At 44.3% G+C, this 18,179-nt stretch overlaps 1 protein-coding gene across 2 annotated transcripts in view; it reads right to left on the reverse strand.

The window, feature by feature from the left end:
• The window catches only part of JADE2 (jade family PHD finger 2), a 158,725-nt gene that overhangs the window by 10,436 nt on the left and 130,110 nt on the right, over positions 1-18,179 (reverse strand). For both annotated transcript variants that reach the window (XM_074960444.1, XM_074960445.1), the window contains 3 exons: positions 17,539-18,000; positions 5,727-5,844; positions 133-261 (listed from right to left, as the gene is read on the reverse strand). In XM_074960444.1, the coding sequence (XP_074816545.1) occupies positions 133-261; positions 5,727-5,844; positions 17,539-18,000 (709 nt within the window). The remainder of the gene's footprint in view (positions 1-132; positions 262-5,726; positions 5,845-17,538; positions 18,001-18,179) is intronic.

An 18,179-nucleotide genomic window follows, 5' to 3' on the forward strand; every position in this document is an offset into this window, starting at 1 on the left:
TGGCATTAAGCTCTACATTTACTCCGCCCCTCCTCCCCCCAATAAGTGAAGCCTTTGGAATTCCTTTAACTCTATGACTTTGGCCTCTGCACTCAGTATATTTCAGTGCTGTGTTCTCACAGTCAGACTTACCCAGCTGTCCCAAGACTGAGTCGTTCCCTGGTTTCCTTTTTTCTTTCTTCTCAGGACTACTTTTTCTACCATCTCTTCCTTTTCTTTTGGGGTCACTTTTCTTTCCCTTTGTTCTCTTCCCAGTTTGTTCTGTTTTTTTCCAAATAAAAAGAAATGTGAGATCACGTAACCAGGGAACTTGATGATGAACACTTTGAAGCCTTCAGGAGCATTGAGATAAGGATGAAATTAAGAACTGGAAGAATCCTTGCTAATCACCCTCTGTGAAACAATGGCAGGCTCTAGTGCAAATCTGGGTCAAGAGTTGCACAGGAGATTTGTGTACTGCCATTTTGGGCAAGTGAACACTACAGAGCTCTAGATTAAGGAAAGGTTTTCAGTCCCAGAGACTGTATAAAGAAGAAACTTGGGCTTTGATCCAGCAAAGCACTTAAGCACAAACTAAACTTTAAACACAAGTGGTCCCACTGAAATCACTGGACTGCTCATTTACTTAAAATTAAGCACTTGCTTAAGTGCTCTGCAGGATCAAGGCCTTTGGGCACCAAGATTTCAGTCCTGAGAATGCAGTGCTTATAAACCAAACCCCTACATATGAACACCCCAAAAGACTCAGGCAGTGCCAAACTTTACAGCATGTTGCATAATGCAAATTTGCAATGTAAACTATAGGCAAATGCAAAGTGCTTATCAACCTACTCTTCCACTGCTGGTATAAGGTCGCAAAACAAGTTTGACAAAGATCTTATTGGCAGCATTTTTAAGCAGACCTGTCTTGATTTGATCTTTTGGATATAATAACTACCCTTGCTTACACTGTATAACAATGAAAAAACAAAACACCTAAACACTGCATAAAATACACCTAAATGACTTGGCTATTGAAAACTGCCTATTGAAAACCAGGAATATAAATCACAGCTATTTGGACTTTCAACTAAAAATCAATATATACTAAATGGTTTTGCATATATACTGGACGTATTCCTCTTCGGGGAACAGAATTAAGTTGTACCCTCTGAAAAGAACAATTTGTATTACTAGGTGAAATACTCAAAGCTTTTTACACATTAAGGGCCCAAATCTTCACCAGCAGAAGCTCATGCTAAATCTCCTACTACCTTCAGTGGGGAAAGAACAGGGCCCTAAAAGCAAAAGTAGGAGCCTGGATGGCTAAAGGAATTGGAAATGTGATTTCTAGCTTTTCGTAATCTGATCATTAGCTTGAAGCTGACCCAAGTTGGCACTGACCAAAAGTTATTATCATGTGATGGCTGTAAAATGACAACTGAGCAATAATTCTAAGAGGCCTATGCAGTAACCGGTGGAAGGTATCAGCTTCATATAAACCACCATCAGTTTTGTTAGCAGCCTTAGCAGAGAGGCCATGGGCTGAGTGGGCCACAGAGGCTGAAGTCTCCTCTCTCCCTAGAGGTAGTCCCTCTAGGTTGAAATGTAGTGGTGGAATTTGCATTACAGCTGCCTGAGAATATCTGTGGGTCTGGATTAAGAGAGGATTTACATTTCCAGGATTGCCAATCCAGGATCTTTCATGAGCAATGGACTCACTGAAAGAAAGAAAGAAAATAAAAATTGATATATGCTACATTCCTGCCAAGTAACTCCAGAAGACTGGGGAAGTTCCAAACAGACACATTTTTCATTTGACTTACAAATAAAAATATGACTTTGTTTAGACATCACAATGGTTCTAAACAGAGATATGAATGTTACCTTTTCAAAAGGAGCCTGTCAAAATAACAGCCACATTTCACAGGCCAGGAGCCGACTTTACATTTCATGCAAGACATATATGTGAAACCGAAAAGGGGTAGTTTTGCATGGGCAATTCCTAACAGCTTTAATAAGAACCTCCTGCCTAAATGATCATTCATCAAATGGGAAAATAAACCTCCAAGTTATGTGTTTTAGGAGGAGACCCTTCCAAAAATACAATGTGCCAAATGCGCCTACAGGGTAATTCCACCAGGTTGTGTTGATTAACTGCCATGCACCATAATAATTAGCAACTGCACTCAATCAGCAAGATTTCTTGCTTTCCCCCCAAAAGTTATTGATATGTCGGCCAATGAAATCAAGTGTCAGAGGAGAGGAAATACTGGCGAGGAAATATTCGGAGACAAATTTTCTCCTCTACTTGCAAATCATTTAGTGCTGTAAAATTGAAGAATTTTTCCAAAAGCCTGGTCCTGCCAGGGGCTGAGCATCCTCCATTGCCATTGAGGTCAGCAGCAGCTCAGCAATTATGGAGGCCAACAGCATTTTATAGGATTGGACCCTAAAACGGTGCCTCTCTTGTACCATAATGAAATGGAGAGTAGTTACTGCCATATGAAGCAACTCTACTGATTTGACTCATAACACCACAAAAGGCTGTCCTACTGTCAGAAACAAAGCTGAGCCCGGGAGGTCTTAGGGAAGCATACAGATGTCCCAGCTACTGTGTGCTAACTTGTGTAGTAGGAGCCAATGCCGTAGAAGAATATGCAAATAATCGAACGGTCTCAGAAACTGAAAACTTTGCACGCCAGTCCTCTCTGTACTACAAGCCACCCTATCTACATAGGGAAGCACTTGACCTCTCTTGAGGGAAGCTATTATCACTGATTTATTCAACTCACTTATTAGAGCTTCATTTTGGTACTATCCTTCACTCCTTAGCTGAACAAAGCTGTGGAGATCTGCATCTCATGACGGCTTACTGTTCAGATTGGCTTAATTTCCCCCATGGAAATAAAATCATGATAAAGTGTCCATTTGAAAGTCATTCCCATTTATTTTAAGCAAACAACAAATACTGCTCAGATACAAGCTTGAACACTTACAATTTTACAGCAGTAAAATTCCTCATTCCTTCAAGTCATTCAGAGCAGTTCTTATTTCTGGACTTCAAATGCTGTACCATGGAAATCTTGTTACTTTCAAAGTAGGTAAAGGTTCAAAGCAACCCTTCTGGTCAGAATACCCTGAGCTTTGTAGATGCGCACCTAATTTTAGAGGGATGCTTACGATCCACAACTCAAAATAAAGTCAAGAAGCTGGATTAAATCTCAGGAAAAACTTCCTAACTGTAAGAACAGTAGGACAATGGAACAGACTACCTAGGGAGGTCGGGGAAGCTCCTTTGCTGGAGGTTTTCAAAAGGAGGCTGGAGAGCCATCTCTCTTGGATGTTTAGACACGACAAATCCTGCATCTTGGCAGGGGATTAGACTAGATCAGTGGTTCTCCGACTACTGTACCCCTTTCAGGAGTCTGATTGGTCTTGAGTACCCCCAAGTTTCACCTCACTTAAAAACTACTTGCTTACAAAATCAGACGTAAAAATACAAAAGTGTCACAGCATACTATTACTGAAAAATTGTTTATGTTTTCATTTTTATTATATAATTATAAAATAAATTGGAATATAAATAGTGTACTTATATTTCAGTGTATTGGACTGTATATACAGCAGTAGAAACAAGTCACTGTCTCTATGAAATTTTAATTTGTACTGACTTTGCTAGTGGTTTTATGTAGCCTGTTGTGAAACCAGGCAAATATCTAGATGAGTTGATGTACCCCCTGGAAGACCTCTGGGTACCCTGAGGGATACATGTACCCCTGGTTGAGAACCACTGGACTAGATGACCCTTGTGGTCCCTTCTAACCCTATGATTCTCCTCCTCTTATTCACAATGTCAACAAGTAGCTTCACTGATTGCCATGTGATCACTTGTGGAGTAAGGTATCTTTCAATAAAGGTCATCAGAGTCTGTCCCAGTGGGATCAGCAAGTGCTCAACACTCAGAAGCTCTACTAATCAGGCCCTCTATATAAAATAGGCCCCAATCAAAGACTCAGGGCACAACTTCTCCACAACTTTGGGATAGTTTTGATCTGGATCCGGAAGGTAGGTCCTATTCTGAGAAGTGCTGAACACCTGAAATTTCCACTGAAGATAATCAGTGTCATGGCTGGTCAACCTCACCCAGTATCAGACTTTTTGTGGCTTGGGGCCATCTCTGACTAGGCCATACTGTACATGATTACTGTACCTTCCTCTCTGCACTATAGAGCAGCCCGGCTCAGGCTACCAAGAAAAATTTACACGGAATCAAAGTCACAAACTTTTCAACACAACTTTTCTCAGACTCAAAACTTGACGCAAAACTTGAGTCAAAGGAAACTTTGGTAAGGGAAAGTGCAGTCCAGGCAGTTCCTAAGAAACCCCAAACTCGTGATGGATTCAGAAGCAACTCCAAAGCCACAAACACAACAACTGGCGGAGGAGTCTGCCAAAGAGCCAGATGCTGTTTCTGGAAAAACTGTCATGCAGCCTTGGTTTTTGAGTCTTGTACTGCCATTGAAAAAAGGAAGAGGAATTTATGAGATGTGGGCTCAACCACTGCATGTTTAAAAAAAAATCAAAGAAAAAAAGAAAAATTAATTCTATATTTGCTATTTAATAAAATGCTGCCAAGTGCTTCCCGCGCTGTATGCATGATGTTCTCTGCTAATAGATACACACAGCCGAGCGAATTACAGACAATCAGTGCTAAAATGAGATGGCATCTAAGAGCAAAAGACATTCCATCAGCAGCTTAACCTTTGATTCTTAACAGAGCCAGAGGCAACTGTAAAGAAGCCAATGCAACTGCTACTAAAACACGCCAACGAGCCAGATGCCACAACTAAAAACACCAACCTCTCTAGCCTTGCACCCAGGATTTGTAATCACCATCCAAACAGAACAATGTGCTCCAGCCACAGCATCTCACTGCAGGCCAGACTGATGTCTTAATTTAACTATCCAGCAAAATGATTAGCGTTTACTACCCAGAGGGGTGATACAGATCTACTTTGTGTAGGGTCAGTGAAAACCACCGTCTCAGGCTTTCAGCAGAGTCAGGGTAGGAAATGTACTCTTCCCTTGTCTTAATAAAACAGTCATAATCAGATCAAGCTAGCGTGCTAAAAACAGGAGCGTAGTGGTGGCAGTGAGAGCGCAAGGAGGGGCTAGCTGCCCTGAGCACATACCTATGGTGTCGGATGGATCAGACTCGGGGTGGCTAGCCCCCTCACACTGCCACGGCTCCACTCTGTTCTTAGCACATAGCTCGATCAGAGCTAGCCTGGGTCTGTCTTCTTGAGCTGGAATGTACCCCGCCAACTCTAGTGCAGACATACCTGGAGTCTCAGAGAAGATAAGGTCCCAATTCTGCCCTCACTTAAAGGGTGAAAGTCTTACTGACTTTTGTGAGAAGTTTTATAAATGACTTGTCCACAGTGGCTCAGTGAGTCTGTGGTGGAACAGAGGCTTGAACCCAGGTCCTGACCCCCAGTCCTATGCCCTATCACAAGCCTACCCTGGACAGGGCATAAGCTCCCAAGTGTCTATAATTTGCTATATTTTCCACAAGATAGCTCAACCACACGTTTGTCAACATAAAAAAATGAAAGAAAGACCTAATGTGCTGATGCTTTTGCTTCCACCTGTGCAGGTTTGGATATGAGTGTTTCGTATTATATGATGGAACTGGAAGCGTCTGTAATAACAAGTACTCCCAAGCCACCAGCAGAAGTATCTACCTGGATAAAGATCCTTCTTGATCAGTTGCATCTGGAGATGGAAGATCTGCTCCTGAAGTTTGCAAATGGAGTGTTTCATTTTCTCCCGCCTCGTCACCATGTAGCACAGATTTCTAACCTGCAGAAACACAAGAAAGAGTTTCCACTTTCTGACTGGACTCTGAGAAAAGCCCCAGCTGCTTGGCAGTGCTACTGAACAGTCAGCTAACCGAAGGTGGCTCTCTAGATGCTGTCCCTTCTCTGTTGCTCAGATAAATCCCAAGTATTATTATTATTATGTTTTACCGTAGTGCCTAGGAACCCTTAACTATGCCCCACGACCCCAACCCTGTTAAGCGCTGTACAAAGACACTCTTCTTTTTATCCTCGTTTGTCTGTTCACCTTATGTTCGGATGGGCAATGCTGTGATTCGGGTATGCCCAAGTGGTTTTGAGTAGGCCAGGCCTGCAGAATAGGAGCCATTAACAGGCTCCTATCCTGGGGTCAACAAACATGTGGACAAGGGGGATCCAGTGGACATAGTGTACTTAGATTTCCAGAAAGCCTTTGACAAGGTCCCTCACCAAAGGCTCTTATGTAAATTAAGTTGTCATGGGATAAGAGGGAAGATCCTTTCATGGATTGAAAACGGGTTAAAAGACAGGGAAAAAAGGATAGGAATAAATGGTAAATTTTCAGAATGGAGAGGGGTAACTAGTGGTGTTCCCAAGAGTCAGTCCTAGGACCAATCCTGTTCAACTTATTCATAAATGATCTGGAGAAAGGGGTAAACAGTGAGGTGGCAAAGTTTTCAGATGATACTAAACTGCTCAAGATAGTTAAGACCAAAGCAGACTGTGAAGAACTTCAAAAAGATCTCACAAAACTAAGTGATTGGGCAACAAAATGGCAAATGAAATGTAATGTGCACATTGGAAAAAATAACCTCAATTATACATACAATATGATGGGGGCTAATTTAGCTATAACTAATCAGGAGAAAGATCTTGGTGTCATCGTGGATAGTTCTCTAAAGATGTCCACGCAGTGTGCGGCGGCAGTCAAAAAAGCAAACGGGATGTTAGGAATCATTAAAAAAGGGATAGAGAATAAGACGGAGAATATCTTATTGCCCTTGTATAAATCCATGGTACGCCCACATCTTGAATACTGCATACAGATGTGGTCCCCTCATCTCAAAAAAGATATACTGGCATTAGAAAAGGTTCAGAAAAGGACAACTAAAATGATTCGGGGTTTGGAACGTGTCCCATATGAGGAGAGATTAAAGAGGCTAGAACTTTTCAGCTTGGAAAAGAGGAGACTAAAGGGGGATTGATAGAGGTATATAAAATCATGAGTGGTGTGGAGAAAGTGAATAAGGAAAAGTTATTTACTTGTGCCCATAATATAAGAACTAGGGGCCACCACATGAAATTAATGGGTAGCAGGTTTAAAACAAATAAAAGGAAGTTCTTCTTCACTCAGCGCACAGTCAACCTGTGGAACTCCTTGCCTGAGGAGGTTGTGAAGGCTAGGACGATAACAGGGTTTAAAAGAGAACTGGATAAATTCATGGAGGTTAAGTCCATTAATGGCTATTAGCCAGGATGGGTAAGGAATGGTGTCCCTAGCCTCTGTTTGTCAGAGGGTGGAGATGGATGGCAGGAGAGAGATCACTAGATCATTACCTGTTAGGTTCACTCCCTCTGGGGCACCTGGCATTGGCCACTGTTGGCACACAGGATACTGGGCTGGATGGACCTTTGGTCTGACGCTGTGTGGCCGTTCTTATGTTCTCCTGGTCTAGCAAAAAAGATATTCAGAGAACAGGGCCAGTGGCAAATGGCTTCAGTTCTGGCTCTGGGAGCCCCAGCCTTGCAGGAGGGAGAGGGCCAAGCGCACTGTGCAAGTGGCAGTAGTGGGAGTCATTATGTGTGCAGAGGCCAGAAGGCACAATGCATCCCGGGACAAAGGGCAGCCTGCTCACGAGTGGCAGATCTTACACTCACAGGACACATGTAGCATGTGCTCTCCCAGTACAGCCCTCCAGATGCTAGCCAGTGTGCAAGAGGGAAAGAGGCCATGGCTATCTCCACAACCAATCCCTATTTGTCCCCTCTGAGGTCTGGAACACTTCTGGCAGCATAATCTGCTCTCCTTGTGAACAGGCAGCCATATCACAGCTGCCCCCTGCATGGAGAACGTTAGGGGGAAGGGACTTTCCTGGGTTTTCTTCCTCCCACCCATGCTCTGGGGCACTGGACTGTCAGCTCCTATTAGGCTGTGCCTCCAGCATCCATGGAGAGGTTGCTCTGCAGGCCATCTCTGATGGGAACCATGGAAGTTCAGAGGGCATGGCCCACATATGGACCCAGTAATGGCTCCTACGCACAGATCCCCACACCGATTGTTGCTGACGGCCAGGATACAGACGCATATCACTGCTCCTTTTGTACCCAAGCTGTGGGGTAGTTATGCCACTATCCCCCATTGGATTCCTCCCTCCACTCCTGGGCAAGTGAAGACCCCAAACAGCAGGGTGCGCGCAGTGAACAGACATGCTGGTCACTGAATTCTTGCCAGACCTTTTGCTTTAATCTACAACACATTTACAAATGCTATTTTATCCACATTTTGTGCACAATTTTTCAGTCTTTCATTTATTTGGGGTTTTATTTGCCACCTTCTGCTCAACATAAAATATCAGGAAGTTTGATCTTTAACTTTACCATGAAGTCAAAGTTCAGTAACCTGAATTCACGAGAAAGGTCTGGACTTCAGCATTACAGCTTCCCAGTGCTTTAGTCCAGAGTGTCCAGTGCCCTGGTAGGAACCAGGGAGTTACACTTGACCATCTGTACCCAAATCCTGTACCCAAATCCAGCGACGCTGCTGATCTGAATGAAAGGATTCAGTAACTAACATCCATGGGGGTGGGAGCAGGGCGAGGCGGAGCAGGGTAAATTGCTTTTCCAATTTACTCAGTTTTAGTTTCAGGAATTAGCTTTAAAACCACTGTGGTCGACAGATTTGCTTAATTTAACACGATGGCAATTCTAACAGATGTAATGAAAGAGCTGATGTCTGTAAAGTGCTCTGTGATCCGTGGATGAAAAAAAGCAACAGAAGTGCAAAAGATTTTATTATATGCAGATATATAAGGGCCACAGTAAAGGCTTGGCAGGCAAAAAGTGAAGAGCGTATCCAACTATCAGGCCAGGTTCCCAGCTAGTGCAAATCAGTGTAGCTCCATTGACTGCTATCCCTATTTACACCAGCTGAGGATCGGGACCATACGTTCTATAAAAATTGTACAAATCCAAAGTACCAAATAACTAGTTTATTTTCCCCTGGGTTCAATCCTGCAGTTCCGATTCATATGTTCTATTTAGGGTGACCATACATCCTGTTTTGCCTGGGACAGTCCCTTTTTTAAGCCCTGTCCTGGCCATCCCAACTTTTTGGCAAAAGTGGGCATTTGTCCCGTTTGTCCTTGCCAACTTGATCAAAAAGTGGGGTGTAGAGGACCGGGGGGGGAGGGGGTAAGGCCAGCCCTGGGCAGAGCGGGAAACAGGGTTCAGGCTGGGGGCAGGAAGGGCTCGACAGAGCAGTGCTGCCAGCCCCGTGCAGGCTGAGGGGTTGCCTTGGGTGAGCGGCTTGGGCCAGCCCTGTGTAGGGGAGGAGCAAGTGACCAAAGAGATTGACGTGTTCTCCAGTCACTCGATTACAGACCTAAAAGTTGCAATTCTTCAAAAAAAAAAAAAAAACTTCAAAAACAGACTCTAACGAGAGACTGCTGAATTGGAATTAATTTGCAACCTGGATACAATTAACTTAGGCTTGAATAAAGACTGGGAGTGGATGGGTCATTACACAAAGTAAAACTATTTCCCCATGTTTATTCCCACCCTCACCCCCCACTGTTCCTCAGACGTTCTTGTCAACTGCTGGAAATGGCCCATCTTGATTATCACTACAAAAGGTCCCGTCCCCCCCCGCTCTCCTGCTGGTAATAGCTCACCTTAAGTGATCACTCTCGTTACAGTGTGTATGGTAACACCCATTGTTTCATGTTCTCTATGTATATAAATCTCCCCACTGTATTTTCCACTGAATACATCTGATGAAGTGATCTGTATTCACGAAAGCTTATGCTCAAATAAATTCGTTAGAAATAAGGTGCCACAAGTACTCATTTTCTTTTTTCCTGAGAACACTGTAGGCAGCCTTCAGCTCATGGCTGCTGTGACCCTACAGGGACATCTGACCAAGTCACCTTGTACTGGACTCCATCTTGGAATACCAGTGACCTGGTGTGGGAACCAAGCTTGGAGAAAAAGGGTTCTCACCATACGCAAAAGCTATTTAATGCAGGGGATTGACATCATCGTGGTTCTTCACTGACTCCTCGCCCAAAGAAGACTCTTGGAAACAACGGAGGAACAAGAACTGAACTGGGAGGAATTGCTGGACCCAGTTTGAAGGGAAATTTTAGCCTATGAAAGGAACACTTGGGGTTTTTAAGCTGCAAGCAAATGTAGCTTTCCCCTTAAGACCCTGCAGCCTGCTTGAATCAACATTTAAGGTGAGAATTTGCTACTCATATCCAATCTCTTTAGTATATTAAGCTTAGATTGCATTTTTGTTTATTTGCTAGGTAATCTGGTTTGATCTGTTTGCTATCCCTTATGATCACTTAAAATCTATCTTTTGTAGTTAAATTTTTTTTTGCTTTATCACAAACCAGTGTGTGGGAGTCATAACTTGGGGCAAAAAGCTGTTGTATATTCTCTTTTCACACTGAGGGAGGGGGCGAATTTCATGAGCTTATGCTGTACAGATCTCTGTGCAGCACAAGATGGTATAATTTTGGGTTTACCCTCCGGGATGGGGGTGCACTTGAGTAGATGGGCAGTTCCTCAGCTGAAGCCTTCCCATGCGGAGCTGATCTCAGCATTTGTATGTAGCTGCAGCTGGGTGCGTCCCTACCTGTATGTGTGCTGGAAGGTGCTTGAGGTCCTGTCACAGCAGTACAGTGTAAAGGGAGCCCAGGTTGGTGGGTCAGGGGGCTCAATGGTACCCCAGTTCCAGGTGGCATCCCGGGGGGAATCCGCCACAACAGTTATGCCAAAATACTCTAGAATCTTGCCCATTGCACCATCCTATACGTTGTTTATTCATAGAAGTCAAATATTTGCCTTTAGTTGCTGGTGTATTTTGTCCAACATGGAGAACTTTGTTCAAAACAAGAGAAACTTCCTTGTGCAAATGACAAAGCTTCAGAAATAAGCCTAGTTATCAAGAGGTCGAAACTGTCCCAATTCTTCTAGGACTGTCACTCTCCTGAAGTCCCAATACTTGTAACCTCCCCACCCCTCTCCAGAGAAAAGCTAAGTACTGTACACTTCAAGAATTTCAACGGGAAAGTAAAAACCTGCGCAGATGTGCTCTCCCGTCAGAACTGCATGATAGCTTATCCACAAGCCAAGCCACCCACAGACTGAGGGGAGAGGGAGGAAAAAGTAGCCCAAGTGCCAAGTTACTTCCTTACAGTCATAGCACTGGTGCATGTCCAGGACTCTAGCAGCTCAGTACTGACACCTGAATTCAGGATCAGTCCTCAAGCTGAAGAACTGCAGGCCTCCAGTCCAGTACAGTGTAAAAAATAACTGCTTTCCTCCAACAAGACTTTGTTTATGGTTCAAGCCTTTTGCCATGCACTGTCAGTGACACTGAATAAGGTAAACAGAGACGCATCTCTGCTTCCGTCCTGAGCCCACATGATTTCTTGGTTCTTCCCCAGTCACCGATGAGCCAAGCTCTACTCTCATTAATATTCTGTCTCAGTCCACTCAAGACCTATCCATTTACATCGGATGAGCTCAATGGACGTGCATGTGGGGAACTCAAAGTTGAATTTGCTCTGACATCTTTACCAGTGCCAGGTTCAATCCTGCTCTCTGCTGTTGGGTATAATGAGAGACACAAAAAGCTGGCCACACCTAAAACACAGCCCCACAGCTCAGGTCCCCACAAGGGATGGGTCTGTGAGTCAGGTGGCATGCCCACCCCCATACAAGCTGCCATCAGCCGCAAACCACTAGCTAGCAAACAATGGGTGCACGTATTGCTCCTGCTCAGCAAAGGACACCTCTCAGCCAGCCCCGACTGGCAGCATCCCTGGAGCAAAAAATGCAGTAGGCATCCTCTCTGTTTTCCATTGCTCCACTGATGAGGGCAGGATTTGGTCCCTAATGTGTAAGCTGTTCATCTGCACTTCTGTGCCGCTGGTTAAATGTCAGATGCACATGCAGAGGTTACTGATCAAAATCCCCTCGGCAGCCTGGAAAGATGGTGCAGTTGCCAAGTGATACCAGCTAACATTTGCCTTGTGCTGAATGTAATCACTGCAGTTTTTGTCAGCCTGAAGTATCTGTGGTTGGAGTGACAGTCTGACGCTGTTTCCATGGCTGTGTCTTGGGGGGAGGGTCAATATTTTTTAGAGGAAATGTATTGTCTCTGCAGTAAAACAGAAAATGCTAATGGCATCTAATCCGACTTGACACTGAGTGTTTACTGAGCCTCCGGACTTTCCAAAAGCCACAGCTAGATGGGGGCTCAAGAGGAAGGCAATAAACTAGGAGGCAAAAGTTAGTTCCCAGGAACTGACAGCGAAGTGAATTGGCCATAAGGAAATTTTCAATAACTTGTATTGACACATCAATAAATACTTTCTTTCTCCCAATCTGCTCTATCCAAGTCACTTACCAGACCTTTCGTATGATTCACAGATTACCTAGACTGCAAGTGTTCAGGAGCCTTTGTGTCTCTAATAGTGACACATCAAACCTGATCTTTTTCCCCCAACCTTCCCTAATGTGGCTACCAAAATTATAAACAGCAGTCTTGTGTGTCGCAGGCTCTTTCTGAAAGCTTCACAACGGGGAGACATCATGTATTTAATTTACATTTGCCCCATGCTCTGCATTTGCTCGAGCTTCACCAATGAATTAATGTCCATGAATTTTCACACTGACAGTGAGCTTCCAGGATCTGAATTGTAAATAACAGCCTAGACAAACAAAACAACTGCTTGTAAGTGAGGTAATTAAAGATGTAGAGCTCCTGTGCTCAAACAATTATTATGCTTTTCAAAGGCTCTGAATGCAGGAGGACAATCATGGCCATTTGCTAATGGCATGATTTTTTTTCAATATTAAAAATAAATTGTTAAATATGGATAGAGGGAGATAACAGAACCACAGAAATGGAGAAGACCTATTAAATTATCTAGTCCATCCACTTGCAAGTGCATGATTGCTACCCGCAGTTCATTTTCTAACAGTTTGTCCCAGTCAGTGAGGCATCCATTATTTCTCTTGGGAAAACTATTCCGCAGTGTAATTGATCTCACTGCCAGGAAATTTTCCCAATATTCAGCCTATTTCCTTTCTAAATTTGATTCTGTTATTTCTAGTGATATCCCCTTGCAGCCCCCAAAATAATTATTCCCTCCCTTGGCACGTTTGTGTCCTTCCCAGATTGTAGGTGGTCTTCCAGTCCTCTTTTTTTCACTGCTTAGCCATGCTATTCATATTTAGCTCTTTAATCAGCCGTTTCATCAATTCTGTGGCTCTTATTTGAACTCCCTCCAATATGACTGCATCTTTCTGGTATTGAGATGAGATGGGCTTTACTGCCAGGCCCTTGCTTTGTAAGCTACAAACTCATACATGATTATCTAAACATCTAGGGGCCTTGGTGTTACCTCAGGACAACTGGGAAGCACTTACTCTGTAGGAGGGAAAGCTGCTCTTTTTTTTTTTATAATATAAAGAAGTGATTTATACATTGTATATTTTAATATGTGCCCTTCTTTTTGTTCTGGATTGAAGCAAACATCAAACTGAAATTTCTTTATGAGGGAAACAACTGCCTTCAGCAACCTGTGTATCAAAATGTTTGGCAGTATCTTTCCTCTATGATATTGTAGTTTTGAAAGAAAACATTATTTGCCTCTGCTTAGAGATTGCTATTTACACTACTAAACAACACCCCTCCTGCCTCCCTGGCCAAACTCTGATGCCGACCTGACCCCCTTGGAAGTGTAGAGCTTTTTGTTGAAGCTGATTTAAACAGACCAATACTTGGAGTAGGTTAAAAAAAAAATCCTGTTAGAATTCCGGGAACAGAGACGTGGGCATTCCAGTAGAGGAAATTTGCTGAAAAGGAAACTTAAAAGTGCTAGAATCACAGCTGTTAAGTGATGACAAATATTTATTAGGTCATGTAGTCTACATCCCAAGGTTCTCTAGCCCACTCTCCCTAGTCTTGTCTATCTCTCTATGCTTCTGTATGGATTTCCAGTACAAAAAGGCCATGGTCTAACAACCTTACCGGTAAGAACATCTCTACCTGATGTCATCTGAGATCAAGCATGCCTGTGCACACCTTTGCTCACCACGGCACCAGTCTCATGGCACATACACAGTTTGTCGCACATTGCCCAACGCTCGAGCCACTTGGCATAGCTATCTTGGACACCTAATAGCTTTTTAAATCTTAATTCTTTGAAGCAGCAGTGGGTGTTGGGCACCAGCTAAGACTGAACCCAACCAGGTGATACCAGTTTGGGGCAGATCAGTGCAATAATTTGAGCCCTGAGTGTGTGCAAAAAACATTACAAGAAGTAGAAAATGTTATTCTCAGGTCCTTTCTTTAGGACCTCAGTATCTCAGAAACCCCAGGGCCAAATTACTCCAAATTTGCACCACTAAACCTACCCCAGATCCTGAAGAGGCACAACAGTTTTCAAGACCATCTGCACATGTATGTGGAGTTTAGAGCATGCAGACAAACTAGCCGTTAAACAGAAATCTCCTCTCAAACTCAACTACATTAGTGCTACTGCCCTGCTATGGTATTCAGGACTCTGACTGGCACCTAAAGTTGCCCTGCCTCATGTCAGTCTGAGCCTCGGCAGCAGGGTTTTGTACCAGCCATATCCCGTTGATGGTTGAGGGAGCCCAGCAGAAAGTGTGTATCACTGATCTAAACATCGTGGCAGTTCAGGCATGAACAATGGAGGGAGGAACAGAGAGTGTAGGTGAAGATGTACTTTGGCAATATTCGTAAGGAGACAGAAGAATTGATATTTCCGTAGAAAAGACACATGATTCAAACGACAGCTCAGCATCCACTAGAGCTTCCAACTGGAGAACGGTCTGTAAGTGAGTCACATAAAGGCAGAGAGAAAGACCAGAGTGATCAAATCTGGCGTCTAAATTTCACATGCAAGTAGCTCAGTTTAGGCTGCATTAAACTGTAATACGTTTCTGGATGATTGGGCTTTCACATCAGTTAGGCAAAGATTTATCTGTGGGCCCAATGTTCCTGGAAAGCAATAGCATCTGGAGAGTATTTCTGAGATGTTTTGAATGTTCCTGATTTAAAATCCCATTCTTAGTAATGGAGCTACACCTGATGCACCAAGCCATAATGGACGCGATGGGAGCAGGGTTAGCGCAAGGCTAACGCATTCCCTGTCCTAAAAATAATAATAATTAATAATCTTCTCTTCTATTGGGCCTTTCTTCTGAGGAGCTCAAAGTACTAAACAAACACTAACTAAGTCTCACAACAGCCTTGTGAGGTAGATAAAGGGATGTACAAGGAAGACATCACTCCCAACCATGGCCCACTCCAAGAAGCATCACCTACCAAATAACCAGCACCACCTTCTGCTGCACCCTGGAATTTCCTTGGAGGTCTTCCATCCAAGGACTGACCAGCTCCATCCCTATTTAGCCTGAGAGAGATGGCAATATCAAAGCACAAGCTAAAATATGCCTTTTCCTGCTTCCCTCCTATCCCACCTGCCCCCTTAAGTGCTCAGGACAAACTGTGCCACTCTGCCAACCTGCTCCTTTCCCTCTCTCACTCCTGAAAGACCAGGCCAAACTGCGGCTGAGGGCTGGCCCGCAAGTGTTCTGTGCGCTCTGTTTAATCCCCAGCTGAACTCAGCTGTTTCTACTGCTGAGTGATTCAGGCAGAGTGAATAGCACTGATGGTTGCACCGACTGAAGGAGAAGAGGGGCTGGCACTTTGTAGGTGGGCAGTCCTTCTACACACCAGCAAGGAGAAGTGTGGAATAGAGGGCGGACGGAAGGTCCGTAGCAGAAGAAACAAAGTCCTAGTTTCCCTCTAGCTCTGTCCAGCTTCCCTTCAGTACCATATAAATCTCCCATAACCCATACCTTAAATTTGGCACAGCTGTGTAAGCTGCATAGCATCTAAGACGTCCTCCATGAAGGCCTATATTCTGTACTTTCAAGGCATGGACCCCATGTTCTAATAGGCCTTTCCCATAACTCTATGACCCTATTCCTGTGCACTATTCCTTCCTGTTACAGTGGTTTGCAATAGCCATTCAGTGCTTTGACATCCTTCTCTCTCCCCCCTGCCAATTTTGTGTCATTTCACTACACATGTTGTACTGCTTCTTCCTCTTCCTGTTTTTGCCTGCTCTGTCCCAGCACCTTGCCCCCCTGCTCATACTGTCTCTGCTGACACTACTATTTCTGTCAGCTGCGTGCCTGTATGCAGCCATTAAAGTGAAATTTACAAGAAGCTAAGTGTGCTAGCAGCCTGGTGTTTCTTCAGAAAGCAGGTCTCTTATAAATATCCCTTTGCTGCCTGCATACACAAGCCGAGCAAGCAGCGGACACACCGGGGAGAGCAGGCGATGTTAACTGCGAGAGACCAGTCACAACTGTTTGTTATTGTAACTTAGCTGACATTGATTCTTCCTTAAAAAGCCAACAGGCAAAAGTCCTCAGGGTTTTCCCTCTCCTCCACAAACTCACGTCAGACACAGAACATGCAGGTCAAACAATGGGCCCACCAGCCTGTGAAGGGGACCTGGGATGGTCTGACGGGCAGTGAACCTGCCTCAGCGGAGTTTAATGTGATACACCCCAGGTGGCATGTGACATAAAGCTCTGTCCATTCAGAGATCTCCCAGAGGAGGTGGCCCATTTCCCCGTATGGAGACAGCTGGACCAAGCCATGAAAGACTTCGTTCCACCAGCCTTGTAGTTCACTTCTACCATTTTATCTGCCCTTATTGTTTTGTTTTTAGACACTACGTAAATTATCTTTCTGTTTTTAATGTGAATGTCATGCTGGTGGAAGGTGCTGAATTGCCAACACTGGAAACCTCTATTTTGGGTCCAATCCTGCGCGCCTGGAGATCAAAGAGAGCAGGATTGGGACTTTCGTCCCCAAAACGGGTAGCTGCAGTGTTGGTTTTCAGCTGCACTGCCAGCATGCCTCTCCTCTGTTCTGGGGGGACCCCATCTGGAGAAGCGAGGAGAGTCCGGACTCCATGCACATTCAGTCTTTGACCTCTCTGCTGAGACTGCCAAGAACTGTCCCAATTGTGCTGGTGGTTTTGTGATGAATGTATATGTCCACTAGGAAATGGACTGTCCCGGGAAGTCCATACAACTTTTGTTCATATTTTAAAAGGAACACCTACACTTAAACATAGGGAACATAAGAAGTGGGATGACTGGAGGGTTCTGCTCTGGTAATATAGCTATATTATGCAGAATTCTAGCCAGTGATAACAAACAGGCAGCTCAGAGCAGAAGTGTAACTGACTGAGGTCTTTTTTGTGGACATAAACTGTGGAAGGGAAGTGACTGTCAAGGAAATCTAACTAGGTCAAAAGACATGAAGACAGTTTCTTCCAGCAGACCCTGCCCCATATTAAAGAAGCCCTGGTAGAACAACAGAGTAGGTCCTTAAACCAGAAGTTGTACTCACCCTCTCTAGGTCTTGCCTGAGATGTGTGAAGAGCTTTAAGCGTCGGTACAACACATCCTGCTCTTGCTGAGCCAAGTTGTCCACTTCATCTGTTTTTGGTGTCAGCAGTGGCTTGTTGCAATTCGCTTTCCTCTTCAGCTTCCAGTACTGATAAACGAAATCCACCAGAGATTCAGTTAGGTCGAGGTTCTCTGCTACCTCGGAGGGCTTTACAAGTTCATAGAAGTCCTCTTCCAACTGCTGGAGCTTCTGTTTCCGCAGTGTGACCTTTTCCAAGTCCAACTGGGCTTGGTCTGCCTCTGCTCGTGCCTCATCTGGAGGTTTGGTAGCCCCACTGCTGTGCTCAAGGCAGAAGGATTTGAACTTCACTTCATCGTTCTCCGCTAAAATAGTCCGCATGTCCAGATTGTGGTCAAAAGCACAAGTGACGTGGAATGCAGTGATGCAGGCGGGCATGGAACACTGGAGAAAAGACAAAGCAGGGAACCCAGGTTATTTCACTCACCACCCATCATGGCACACTGAGGAAACGTGCTCACTCCTGTTAAATCACTGTACATAAGACATCACTGACTACAGCGGCACTTGGCCATTACAACAGGACGACGAGATGTGTGAGCCTGGCCTGCCTATAAAAGGGA

Source organism: Natator depressus, chromosome 8 (assembly GCF_965152275.1).
Source record: "Natator depressus isolate rNatDep1 chromosome 8, rNatDep2.hap1, whole genome shotgun sequence".
In the NCBI taxonomy this organism is placed as follows: domain Eukaryota; kingdom Metazoa; phylum Chordata; order Testudines; family Cheloniidae; genus Natator; species Natator depressus.